The 13,694-nt window shown below is 33.8% G+C and overlaps 1 protein-coding gene across 6 annotated transcripts in view; it reads right to left on the bottom strand.

Moving 5' to 3' along the window:
• TAOK1 (TAO kinase 1) overlaps positions 1–13,694 on the bottom strand; it is a 137,760-nt gene that overhangs the window by 28,274 nt on the left and 95,792 nt on the right. For all 6 annotated transcript variants that reach the window (XM_045199370.2, XM_024565241.3, XM_053912089.1 and 3 more), the window contains 4 exons: positions 9,964–10,131; positions 8,011–8,214; positions 5,488–5,622; positions 773–1,009 (listed from right to left, as the gene is read on the bottom strand). In XM_045199370.2, coding sequence (XP_045055305.1) covers positions 773–1,009; positions 5,488–5,622; positions 8,011–8,214; positions 9,964–10,131 — 744 coding nt within the window. The remainder of the gene's footprint in view (positions 1–772; positions 1,010–5,487; positions 5,623–8,010; positions 8,215–9,963; positions 10,132–13,694) is intronic.

Consider the following 13,694-nt stretch of genomic DNA (forward strand, 5'->3'; position numbering starts at 1 on the left):
TATTTGATGACTTGATGATTTTGTGTGAATTTACTGAGAAGTTTTCACTTTACTTGAAAAATGTGACTCTCAAGACAAAATGATGGGATACGAAAACAGAAGAAAAAGTTTCACATGACAAAACTCCTTAAAAATATACCATTATCATATGGTAGAATGACGCTTATTTATAAATAAACAAATAGACTAAATCTTTATCTGAATTTACAACCTCTACAAGTTCCCTATATATTATAATAATCTTTAACTATTCTGACATTAAAATCCTGCTATAAATTTTAAAAAGTTTAAAAAAAATACATAGAGAAGAGAATCACGAATTTTTTTTTTGAGACCTAAATCTCCTATTGAGGGGTGATTTCTCAAACTCAATAACCAGGGGATCCAAGGCCCAGAATACTGAAGGACTTACTCCTGTGACACTATAAAACTATCAAATGTCAGGAAATGATCCCATTTTCATTGGTTCCCAGACTCAGTACTTTTTAAATTTTTTAAAAGATTTTATTTATTTATTTTTAGAGAGAGAGGAAGGGAGGGAGAAAGAGAAGGTAAGAAACATCAATGTTTGGTTGCCTCTTGAGTGTCCCTGACTGGGAATCGAACCAGCAACCCTTAAGTCCTTGATGTTATGCACTTACATAAATATTTCTCCCTTTCCCCATTTGGTTTGCTTGGTTCTGGGGAACAGATGTCCTAACATCAAAATGCTACCTTGGTTAATTCTGAGGTGATCAAAGGCTAGAATAAATAGTAGTACTGAATCAGCCACCTCTTTTTCCATAGCAGCCTGGTGTTTCTTGATAAGCTTCTCCATTTCTGCAGCAAAATTGTTACGCTGAGTTTCAAGATCTTTGTCTAATCTGAGGCGATGTTCATCCATCTCAGCCTTTAACTTATTCTCCAGAGTCATCAGCTGCTTTTGATGTTGCCGCCTCATTCTCTTATAGCCAGACATCTGTTCTCTAAGCTCAGAGTCCTGCTCATGTTCTTGCATTTGCCTTGTAACCTGGAAGAAAAGAATAAAATAACGCAAAACATTTTTCTTTCAAAGACATTTTAGACCACTCAACTATTAAGTAGGTAATTAATATAACAGATCCCAGGTAGCACTTCCCAGTTAAAGATCCAGCAGGTCTTCTAAACAAACGGACAAGCTGGTTCTAAAATTTATATGGGAATGTAAAGGACCTAGAAGAGCCAAAACAATCTTGAGAGGCAAACAAGTTGGAAGATGTACACTTCAGTAAACAAAATAATGTGGCTTTAAGGATAGGCTGAATAGATCAAAGGAACAGAATAAAATCTAGAAACAGACCCATACATATTCAACTGATTTCTACCAAATAGACAAGGTAATTCAAAGAGGAAAGAAAAACATTTTAAAACAAATCCTGCTAAAACAACTGATTCTCTGCATTAAAAAACAAAACAAAAACTTTGACTCCTCTATCCCTCTACATTAAAAAATTAATTTGAAAAGAATTCTTTAACCTAAACATAAAATCCAGAATCATAAAGCAGAAGAAAACACAGAATATCTTCATGACCTTGGGGTAGGCAAATATTTCTTGGGTACACAAAAAGCGCAGAGTATAAAGGAAAAAAGTACTACCTGGATTTAATTGAGGTGAAATTCATGTAATGTAACATTAATCATTTTAAAGCAAACAACTCAGCAGCATTTAGTACATTCATAATTTTATGTAACCATCACCTCTATCTAGTTTCAAAATATTTTTATCACCTGAGAAGAAACCCTTTATCTGTTACACAGTTGCTCCCTATTCTTCCCCTCTGGTAACCACCAATCTATTTTCTGCCTCTGGATTTATCTATTCTGGATATTTCATACAAATAGAATCATATGGTAAGTGACCTTTCGTGGCTGGCTTCTTTCATTTAGCATGTTTTCAAGTTTCATCCATGTTGTATAGCATGTATCAGTACTTCATTCCTTTTTATAGCTAAATAATATTCCACTGTATGTACATACCACAATTTGTTTATCCACTCATGTATTGTGGGTATTTGTGGTGTTTCCACCTTTTGGCTGTCGTGAACAATGCTACTATGAACATGTGTGTACATGCACTTGTTTGAATACCTATTTTCAATTCTTTAGGGTATATACCTTGGAGTAGAATAGCTGGGTCATGTGTTAATTCTATGTTTAACTTTTTGAGGAATAATCAACTATTTCCACAGCAGCCAAACCATTTTACATTCCTACAAGTAGTACACAGGAGTTCCAATTTCTCTGTATGTTCTCCAACACTTGTTATTTTCTTTTTCTTCTTTTCTTTTTAATAGAGAGGTACCATTCTAGTGGGTGTGAGGTGGTACCTCATTGTAGTTTTGATTTGTATTTCCCTAATTAAAACTTATGTTGAGCATCTTTTCATGTGCTTGTTTGGCCATTTGCACATCTTCTTTGGATAAATGTCTATTCAAGTCCTTTACCCATATTTTAACTGGGTTGTTTAAACTGGATTTTAAAACTAAAATTAAAAAAAATTAATTTCTAATCAAAACAGTAAAAAAAGAATAGTTAAATCACAGATTGAGAAAAAAATTAATTGCATGATCTATATGACACATAATACTTGTATCCAGACTATATAAAGAACTCCTACAAAGCAATATTAAAAGGATGAGCATCTGAACAAGAAATCAGGCACAAGACTCAAAGAAAGAGTTCACTGAAGTACATGAACTGACGATAAGCACATGAAAGGCTGATTTTGGCAATATCTTTAGTCATAGAGAAATGAAAAAAAAGACCACTATGAGATTCCATTTGACACCTATTAGAATAGCTAAAATAAAAAAGACTGGCAATGCCAAATGCTGAAGAGGATGTGAACCAACTGGTACTCTTATACATTGCTAATGGACAAGTCCAACAGTACAACCATTTGGGAAAACTGTTTGACATGGTCTTATAAAGAAAAACGTACGTATACCTTATGAGCCTGCAATTTTACAGTTAGGTATTTACCAAAAAGAAATTAAAACATCACATTCACATAAAGACTTGTGCAAGAATATTTCTAGCAACCTATGTGTGATAGCTCAAAATGAGATTCAAACCACATTCTCATCAACAAAAGGAATGAATAAAAAAATAGTAGTATATCCATACAATGGAAAACTATAGTAATAAAAAAGACTGAACACAACAACATAGATGAATCTTAAAACCATTAAGCTGAGCAAAATAAGCTCAACATAAAAGAGTAAATCTGTGTGATTTCACTTATAGAAAATACGAAAACAGTTAAACTTAACAATAGTGAAGACATAGAAAGTGGTGGCCATGAAAATGGGGAACTGACTAAAGAGAGATATAAAAGGAACTTTCTGGTATTGTATGAAATTTCACATTTCTTGTTTTTGTAGGTGATGGTTAACATAGGTATATATGTATTATGGTAAAAACTCTTCAAACTGAATAATACCTAAGAGCTGTGTATTTTATTGTATGGAAAAAAATCCAAGGCAAAAGAAGACTGAATTATGGCATATGGTAAATATATTGAATAAATATATTAAATAATATAGCTATGCTTATCTTTCTAAATGAATCTACATACTCTGAATTTTTATTTGAAATAAATGGAATCATTAAGTTTAAGGATATGGATCTTAAGTTTTCTAAATCCATAACTTAAGTTTTTAAAATTAATTTGAGGGAGCCAAATTTTGGGACAGGAGACTTGCCTGAGAAACATTTAATATATGCCAAGTCACAAAGATGTTTCCCCACAAACTGGCCCCACTCTAGGTGTTTATTGAAATAGTCACGAAAAAAATTAAGCAGCTTTGCCACTTGCTCTGTTCAAAGAGTTATTTGGATATTGCAGAATAGTAGGAATGACCTGGATTATGACGGGAGATGGTGTTCTTGACCCCCTCCCCGACATTATACAGATTAAAGGGTCATAGCATGGAATTTATAAAATCTGCCTATGTAGTTGATAATTCAAATAACTCCCATATCTTTTTTCTTGCTGTCACATATTCCAATAGCCTACTTTTCCCATAATATTTTAGTACAATTTCTTTCTATCCATAGAATCCTTTATTATGTTTTGGTTCTACTTATCTGACTAATCAGGATTATAGGTATTCCATTAAAAAAGCCCAAGTGTCCAACAGTAGATGAGTGGATAAAAAAAGCCATGGCACATTTACACAAAGGAATACTACTTGGCTATATTTAAAAAAAAAATAAAACAAAGGAAATCTTACCCTTCGCAACAACATGGATGAACCTAGAGAACATGAGGCTACGTGAAATAAGCCAGTTAGACAAAGACAAGTACTGTATGATTTCACTCAGATGTGGAATCTAATGCACAAAATGAATTAACAGGCAAAATGGAGACACACTCATAGAATAGAGAGCAGGCTGACAGCTATTGGGGATAGGAGGGGATTAAGCAAAAAAAAAAAGAGAGAGAGAGACAAAAAACTCATGGACTTGAACAACAGTGTGATTGCAGTGGGTGAGGGGCTGGCAGGGAAGTGAGGGAAGTGGGAGGCAGGTAAAGGGGGGATAAAAGCTGATGGAAGGAGACCTGACTTGGGGTGGTAAACACACAATACACTGTACAGACGATGTGTTGTAGAATTGGGCATCTGAAACCTGTATAATTTTGTTAACCAGTGTCAACCTGATAAATGTAATAAAAAAGGAAATATATAAAGGTTACAAACGAATTAGAGAAATGAAAAGTATAGTTAAAAATAAGCAAAATGTCTTAAAGCCTGAAAAAATATAATAATCATTTGGCAAATACATAAATAAATAAATCAATGTTCCTGAAATGAGCAGACAACCCATTTTTTATTGTTATTTGGGAAATCAGAAGAATTATGTTTTGAATATATTGCCTGGCATTTCCCAAACATTCCCCTTCATTTTGGTTAGCCTCAGTATTTCCTATTGCTAATGCTTTTTTTTCTTTAAAGATTAAAAAGAAATATTTCTTTTTAGAGAGCAGGAGAAAGAGAGAAACACTGATTGGCTGCCTCTCTCACGCCCCCAACCAGGACGGATATGCAACCCATGCATGCACCCCGATCAGGAATCAAACCACTATGTTTCACTCTGAATGACGATACCCAACCCACTGAGTCACAGCAGTCAGGGCCTATTGTTAATTCTCATGTGGAAATAACATTTCTCCTTTCCCCTGAGCCTAGAAATAATAAATACTTCCTTTATGCCCTGAATTAAAAGTAATTTGAATTCCTATTTAGTATCTTATAGCTCTCTTGAGCATTTAACATATTCTAACATACTAGTTATTTATGTACATGTTTTGAAGATTATATTAGTTTAAAGTAAGTGTTTTGTATAATCTTTCTCGTAACAGGCACTTTTTTGTAAAATGAACCTCAAATACAAAAAGCAAGTTGTATTTGAATATAGATGCCAAGGTCCAACATGAAAAATATACTTCTTCTTCAGGTACCTACCAGTGACGCTGTCCGTATAGTAGCAAAGTGTTCTCGATTACGATAGTGTGATTTATGACGAGATACTTGCGGGGGAGACTGGGGATCTGACACTCGTGTTCTAGGATCTCCCTCTTCTCTGTAATTTTCTTCCTCCTAGACAAAGAAAGAGACAACACTATCTGAGGTGAACACAGTTTGTCTGAACTTTCAAGAAAGTTAAAGACAACTTGATCAACAAATCTCAAGTCATAATTTTAAAAGCAAAAACAAACAAAAATGGGGAATGTTGACATTTTATTTTCAATATAATTAGAATCAGGAGACACTATTTCTTCAGTGTGTGAAACAGCCCATAGAGTCACAATAAGGAAATGTATAAGGCTAGATTTATATCCTACTCATTAATATGAGAAATTGAAAAGTTCTCATATGGCTTGAAAATAAAGAAAATGAAACATGCAGCAGGCAGTATTTTAACATGGCAGTAATACAATTAATTACTCTAAGGCTCGGGTTTTAGAAGCAAAATATAGCTTAAAAATATCTTTATATTACTTCTGTCACATGTCCAAGATAAGTATTAGAAAAATAGCTGTAAATTGATATCATTCCTTATATATTATTTTGGTTCATTAATTAAAGAGAAGTCAACTGAAATAGCAACCAACTAATTGTGGGACTAATCTTTTATTTTTTAAATTTTTTAATTTTTTTTATTTTCTCCCCACCTCTCTACCCCACCCCAGCCAAACCCACCTCCCTCCCCCACCTCCACCCTCCCCCTTGGTTTTGTCCAGGTGTCCTTTATAGTAGTTCCTGAAAACCCTTCTCCCCACTGTCCTCTCCCCACTCCCCTCTGGCTATTATTAGATTGTTCTTAACTTCAATGTCTCTGGTTATATTTTGTTTGCTTTTTTCTTCTGTTGATTATGTTGCAGTTAAAGGTGAGATCATGTGGTATTTGTCTCTCACCGCCTGCCTTATTTCACTTAGCATAATGCTCTCCAGCACCATCCATGCTGTTGCAAAGGGTATAAGCTCCTTCTTCCTCCCTGCTGCATAGAATTCCATTGTGTAAATGTACCAGTTTTTTGATCCACTCATTTGCTGATGGGCACTTAGGTTGCTTCCAGTACTTGGCTATTGTAAATTGTGCTGCTATGAACATTGGGGTGCATAGGTTCTTTTGGATTGCTGTTTCAGGGCTCTTAGGGTATAATCCCAGCAGTGGAATTGCTGGGTGACAAGGCAGTTCCATTTTTAGTTTTCTGAGGAAATTCCATACGGTTTTCCACAGTGGCTGCACCAGTCTGCATTCAAATTGTGGGACTAATCTTTTATATCAATGATTCTATTAAGAATATAAAAATTAAACATGATTTTGCTCTGAATAATACTCCTACTTATCTAATCATTCTTAATAACTTCCTAAAATTTTAAAAAACTTAACAGAATTTTCCATTTTAACTATTTTTAACTATACAATTCAGTGGCATTAGTTACATTCTCAAGGTTGTGCAATCATTGCCACTATATCCAAAACCTTTTTATTACCCCAATTGGAAACTCTGTATCCATTAACAAAAATTCTCAATTTCATCCTCTATTCAGTCTCTGGTAACCTCTAATCTACTTTCTATCACTATGAATTTGCCTATTCTAGGTACTTCACATAAGTAAAATTACACAATATTTATTTTTATGCGTCTGCGTTATATCACTTGACATAATGTTCTCAAGATTCACTTGAGGTAGCATGTATCAAAACTTCATTCCTTTTCACAGATGAATAATTAGATGTATGTACCACATTTTGTTTATCCATTCACTTGTTGCTGGACAACTGTGTTGGTTCCAATTTTTGGCTAACATGTCTACTAACATTTTAGGTAATACCTACAGAAAGCTATAAAGTTAAAAAGGAAGCATTCTTATTAATTGCTAAAAGGAACTACTGACCTTCAAATATTTGCAAGGAAATTTAAAATTACCGTCTTGAATAGAATAATGTAGCAAACACCCCTATTTGTGACATCCAGAATTTATAATTTTCTGCAACTACACTCAGTTTTATTTTAAAGATGTAAACATGGATAATATAAAAGCTATTTTTGATCATCCTAACCATTTCTCTTGCTCCCAGGAGGCAACTACTATCATTAATTTCATGTGTATACTTACTACTTTAAATTACTTTATTTTCCATCTAAGTAATTTCAAATAATACATGTCATATTTCTGTATTTCTTTCTTCTAAGATTTTAAAAATATTCTTTTGGTGTTCTCAAAACATTAGTTTCCTAAATGCAGGTCTTAAATTGAGAATTAACAAGCCTATTGTTCCAAACTTCTGAAACATCAAAAAATCCAAAAAACAAAACAAAAAAAACACAAAAAACCCCACCAAACCTAACAATCAACAACAACAAAAACCCAAAAAAACCCCACAACCCCAAACAACAAAAAACTCCTCTTAAACTAAACAGATAAAGAAAATTATTTACCAAAGTTCAAATTTTTCACTGAAACCCAAATACTCACAGGTTTTAAGTGGATGACAGAACTATTGGACATCACTGTGTGATCTCCCTCCATCATATCTAGCTCACTCTTGTCATCTGAGGCATCTGGAAGACTGTTAACACTACTGCTTTGGCTACTGGCACTGATGGACATACTGGGAATAGATTGATTACTTCCAACACTATTCACTGTTCCTGTCCGTCCAACACCATGATCTTGTTCCTGAGGGAAAAGAGTATTAGGTTCAAATACCTGTATTTCTTTAGAATTCTTGAGTACAAGTACCTAGAACATTGCTTGGCACGCAGTCTTTAGAAAGTCAGAGGTTTATCATGAGAAATTCTCTTTATTTGTCAAGACCACAGAGTTTACCGTTACTTGACAATAAACAAATAAAAATGACCAATAAATAAGTAACAAAAAACCAACCATACAGAAAAGTATGGTCATCAGTTCTGGGTTATTTCCAATGTATAGCATTTTTTGAAATCCATTTTTACTACATATCTCATGGGCTATCTATAGAGATTCTGCTTATTTCTCAATGATTCCCATGGTTAAAACAAGCCCCAACCTTTTTAAAAATCCTGTAAACAACCCCTTATTTTTTTATTGAAGTCTTTTATAAGTTTATTTTTCTTTTTTCCTCATAATATAGTCTCTAGCCTATCATCTACCACCAGATAATTAATATTAATTCCTATCTATTTTTGTGTGAATTGTAAATTACATATTACTTATATATTTAATCACAATCATGAAACTGCTTTTCTGAAGGTACTAGGTAAGAAATGGTATCTGGGCACCAACATTATAGCAGTCTTATCATATCAAAATTCTGTAAGATATGCAGAACTTGATATATAGACACATGGTGTGTATCTCACTCTATACATAGATATATATATACTAGTATATATATATATATATATATATGAACTTATATCCCTAGCCTATCAGAGACACTACATTAGAACTACAGATTTAACTATATTAGTTTTATTAATTTCACAACTTTGCTAAAAAATTTTATCTATTTAAAATAGTCCAACAATTTTCTAATGATTATTATAAGAATAAAACAAAATAAACCCAAAACTGTAGTAAGAAAGTATTGTATTTTACAGGTCATTAATTATGCAGTGCTATTAAAAAAAAGTAACTACTGCTTCTGGTGTCAGAATGCAAAGTGATGTCTTTCACTGGCAAGCAATATGAAAGAATTAAAGCTTTGGAATTCTGACAGGAGCAAAGAAGAAAACTGAAAATATTTAGAGTGATAGGTCCACAAATAAGCTACATATTTCCCCGTGAGGAAGTTCTTTAGCATTTCTATTGCAAATTTATACTTCCATTTTCCCCTGAAAGGCAATATGGAAAGAATGTGGCCTTGAGAGTGAGTGATATATGAATTTGAACCCACATGCCTCTACCTGAGGTGAGTCAATTAATTATTCTGAGCCTCGCTTTACTCATCTGTAAAGTGAGTATTTTAGAACTGTGTAAATGGAATGAAACTATGCAGAACTGAAAAGAATAAATGGTCCCTGGTGATAGAGTAGAATGCCTACTAATTTTGTAATGACTTCTGAGTGAGTAACGGCAACTTCCAGAGTTTATAATTCAAATCCTTCCAAAAGTGTATCCTGTGGAATTGGAGAATCAGACCAAAAAAAAAAAGGGGGGGGGGATGGTGGTGAGTGGCCAAGAGCTTTAAAAGGGGCTAGATTAAATAACGGTGGACATGTTTCTTTAATAAAAGACTTTGCAGAGCTTTACTATGCCAACGAATACTGTGAAAGGGTTGGGTTTAAATAATTCAGAATCTTTTCTCCTGGGATCTTACAGGACCCATGTTAAAAAAACACAGTTTAGGAACCACTGATCTAAATGATTCATGGCAAGACAAACTGCATTAGGAAAGCAGCTAATAAAGAGAGCTCAATATTTGAGTAATTTCTAAGTTACTACCTCTTCTTCTTCCTGTGCTTCTACTGCTGGTCCATTATGTGCCTCCTGGAAAAGGAGTTTCTTCATCTTTCGATACTGCAGATTGTCCAGTTCTCTTACTGCATCTTTTGTCCTTTGAATGAGATCTATTAACACTGTTTCAGGTCGCTCCCGAAGAACAAACATGTGCTGGATAAGAGAAGGTAAAAGTCAGGTTGAAACCTATATATTTTTGCAATTGGTACAATTGTACCCTTTCTCAGATCCTAGAATTACTACCCTATACTATCCTAAATAATTCTGATAGCTAATGCATATAATTTATAGCTATCTAATTTTTATACTTTGACTTCTTACATTTATAAAGTTGTCATTTGCACATATACACTCTATGCATACATAATTACCCCTGCACATTTTATAAAACCTTTGAACATGATTCCTTTGTCAGCCAACTGAAAATGCTGAGTTAAAATAATCAAAAGGTTTAAATAAACACTAACATTTAAGTTCAATTCTTTTCTTTTTTTACTTTTTAAAGCTGGGGACAGTGAAACAAGTAAGGGCCTAGGATAGAAGAAGCAACAGGACAGGGACTAAATGGGGAAGTGGGCTTAGGAGAGGCAGCTTTGGCTCAATAAGAAGTCAAAATAAAGCAGGCCTTGGGGACAGGATCAGGGAGTTAGAGTTGGAGGAGCTGCTGCTGCTGCCCATTGCTCCATGGTTGTAAACCTCTTGGGGTCCCTTAGGGTTTAGGATGCATGCCTGTGGGGAGGAGGGGGGAAAAGGAGGGGGGAGGGAAAAAGGAGTGTGTGTGTGCTCCTGGGAGGGAGAGAGTGTAAGTTCAATTCTTAAATTAGAGCCCTAGATAAAGGCTAGATAAAGGTTTACATATTACAGAACTGCTGATTTCACAGATAAGGCATGTTTGGTTCTGAGTTAGGTTTCAACAGAATATATTTACTGATGGTGGCTTTATATTACATAAACTTGGGTGTTATGGGCTCTTTTATATGTTGCATAAGAAACACTTCATAAAATACTAGCAGTTAATTAAAAGCCATTATATTATTAGTGATTTTTAGCATGAACATTTAATAAAGATTAATCTATCAAATACAGAAAAGTAGAAAGAACAATTCCACCATTAGGATTACCAGTTACATTTTGGTATATTTCTTTTCTTTTCTATTTTCTTTTGTCTTCTTTCTTTTTAAAATTATAGTTGACATTCAGTGATATACAGCATAATGGTTAGATATCTGAATAACTTATGAAGTGATCCCTCTAATAAGCCTAGTACCAACTTGGTACTATTCATAGTTCTTACAATATTATTGATTACATTCCCTATGCTGTACTTTGCATCCCCGTGATGGTATATTTCTTTTCAGAAATTTTCTATGTATAGATTTTGACTTGCAGATAGATAGTTAGCACAGAGATTGCAGAAAGATAGACACCTTCTACCCTGAGTTTATGAGATGCCCTTGAATTCTTATCACACCTTAACCCTCTTTGTTATTTTAAATTTATTTATTCACTATGCAAAGTTATAACTATATATTTTATTTTACTGCATTGTCGTATTGTTATTTCAACTCATAAATATAATGCCTACAGAATATTTCATCAACTATTTATGCCAAAATTATTTAACCATTATCCTAATTCTGCATGGTTATTTCCAATTTTTTATTTCTGATAAATAGCTTCATACATTAAAAAAAAAACTGTTTTCTATTAATTTTTGTTCTTTACCATGGACTGTGACAAAAATGTAATTAGGCCAAAGAAAAAGAAGCACTTGATAGATACTTCCATTCGTTTCCAATAAGGCTATGCCAATGCACTCAAGTATTCAATACAGGTAAATGAACACAACATGCATGCTTGAGATCTAGTCTCCAAATACCAAATCCCTGGCCCTGGTGGGTTGAGTTATTATCAAAAGAGTTTATGCTTAGGCAAGTGTAAGAAGGCAGTCACATTCTTCCTTCTTCCTGAGCCTAAGCATTTTTTATGTACCACTACTTATAATATTCAGTCTGCTTATTAAAAAAAAATATTTCTAAGTCTGATAACTTTCTACAATTAGATCTTATTTTTCAGTAAAATAATTCTTAGGCATACTAAACTTTTTGTTGCTACTATTTTAAGTATCTATTTATTCAGGCTTTCATTTCTGAGACTATGAATGAGATTACTGTCTAGAATTCCCCAAGCATTACTGAAACTTTATATTGCTGTTTGACATACTATGGTAGCAAATAATACTATTGAATATATATATCCCAAGATTTTCTTTGTATCTTTAAGTGCCTGTGTGTCAGTGAAAGTAAACTGAATATCTTTGAAATTTTAAAACTTTCATATAATAGTCTACTTATATCTTGTAGTAAAAAAATCAACAAGATTCCTCTGGGTCACAAATAGAGTCAAATACTACTTACTAATGTCTTAGCTATATGTTTTAAGAAATACATAAATTTCAATAATACTTTTATTGTTATTAAAAGAGAGAGAACCTCCAAATAAAATAGTATATTTTTTGAGAATATAAAGGATACACCAACCAAATCTAATGAAAATTGAATAGAACTTACATGATTTTTAAAATATTTTCATTAAGTTAGAAAAATGTATTTCCAGAAAAGAAACAAAAATATCCATTTTTTAAAAACTGTATTTATTTGGTCATGCTACTACAGTTGTCCTGATTTTCCCCGTTGCTCCCCTCCACCCAGCACCCCCAACTCCCTCAGGCAAGCGCCACACAGGCAAGTGTTCACGGGTCATGTGTGTAAGTTTTTTGGCTATCCCATTTCCCGTACTGTACTTTTCATCGCCATGGCTATTTTGTAACTTGATCTTCATCTTTTTCTTAAATAAGTCCCTTCAATATTTCATGTAATAATGGTTTGGTGATGATGAACTCCTTTAGTTTTTCCTTGTCTGGGAAACACTTTATCTGCCCTTCGATTCTAAATGGTACTTTTGCTGGGTAGAGCAAGCAACCTTGGCTGTAGGACCTGCATTTCATGACTTTCAATATTTCTTGCCAATCCCTCTAGCCTGCAAAGTTTCTTTTAAGAAATCAGCTGACAGCCTTATGGAAACTTCCCTGTAGATAACTAACTGCTTTTCTCTTGATGCTTTTAAGATTCTTTCTTTATCTTGAACCTTTGGCATTTTAGTTATGATGTGTCTTAGAGTGGGCCTCTTTGCATCCATCTTGTTTGAGACTCAGTGTGCTTCCTGGACTTGCATGTCTATTTCCTTCACCAAATTAGGGAAGTTTTCTTTCATTATTTTTTCAAATAGATTTCCAATTTCTTGTTTTTTCTCTTCTCCTTTTTGACCTCTTGAAGTTGTCCCAGAGGCTGCTTATACTGTTCTCATTTTTTTAGATTATTCTTTCTTTCTGTTGTTCTTGATTGGTTGTTTTTTGCTTCCTTATGTTCCAAATCATTGATTTGATTCTTGGCTTCATCCACTCTGCTGCTGTATCCCTGTAAATTGTTCTTTATTTCAATTAGTGTATCCTTCATTTCTGACTGGATCTTTTTCATGCTGCTGAGGTCCTCACTAAATACCTTAAGCATCCTCATAAACAGTGTTTTGAATTCTGCATCTGATAGATTGTGTATCCATTTCATTTAGCTCTTTTTCTGGAGTTTTCATCTGTTCTTCCATTGGGGCCATGTTTCTTTGTCTCCTTGGTTTGGCAGCCTCCCTGTATGTATTCCTAC

Source organism: Desmodus rotundus, chromosome 9, assembly GCF_022682495.2.
Source record: "Desmodus rotundus isolate HL8 chromosome 9, HLdesRot8A.1, whole genome shotgun sequence".
Taxonomy (NCBI): domain Eukaryota; kingdom Metazoa; phylum Chordata; class Mammalia; order Chiroptera; family Phyllostomidae; genus Desmodus; species Desmodus rotundus.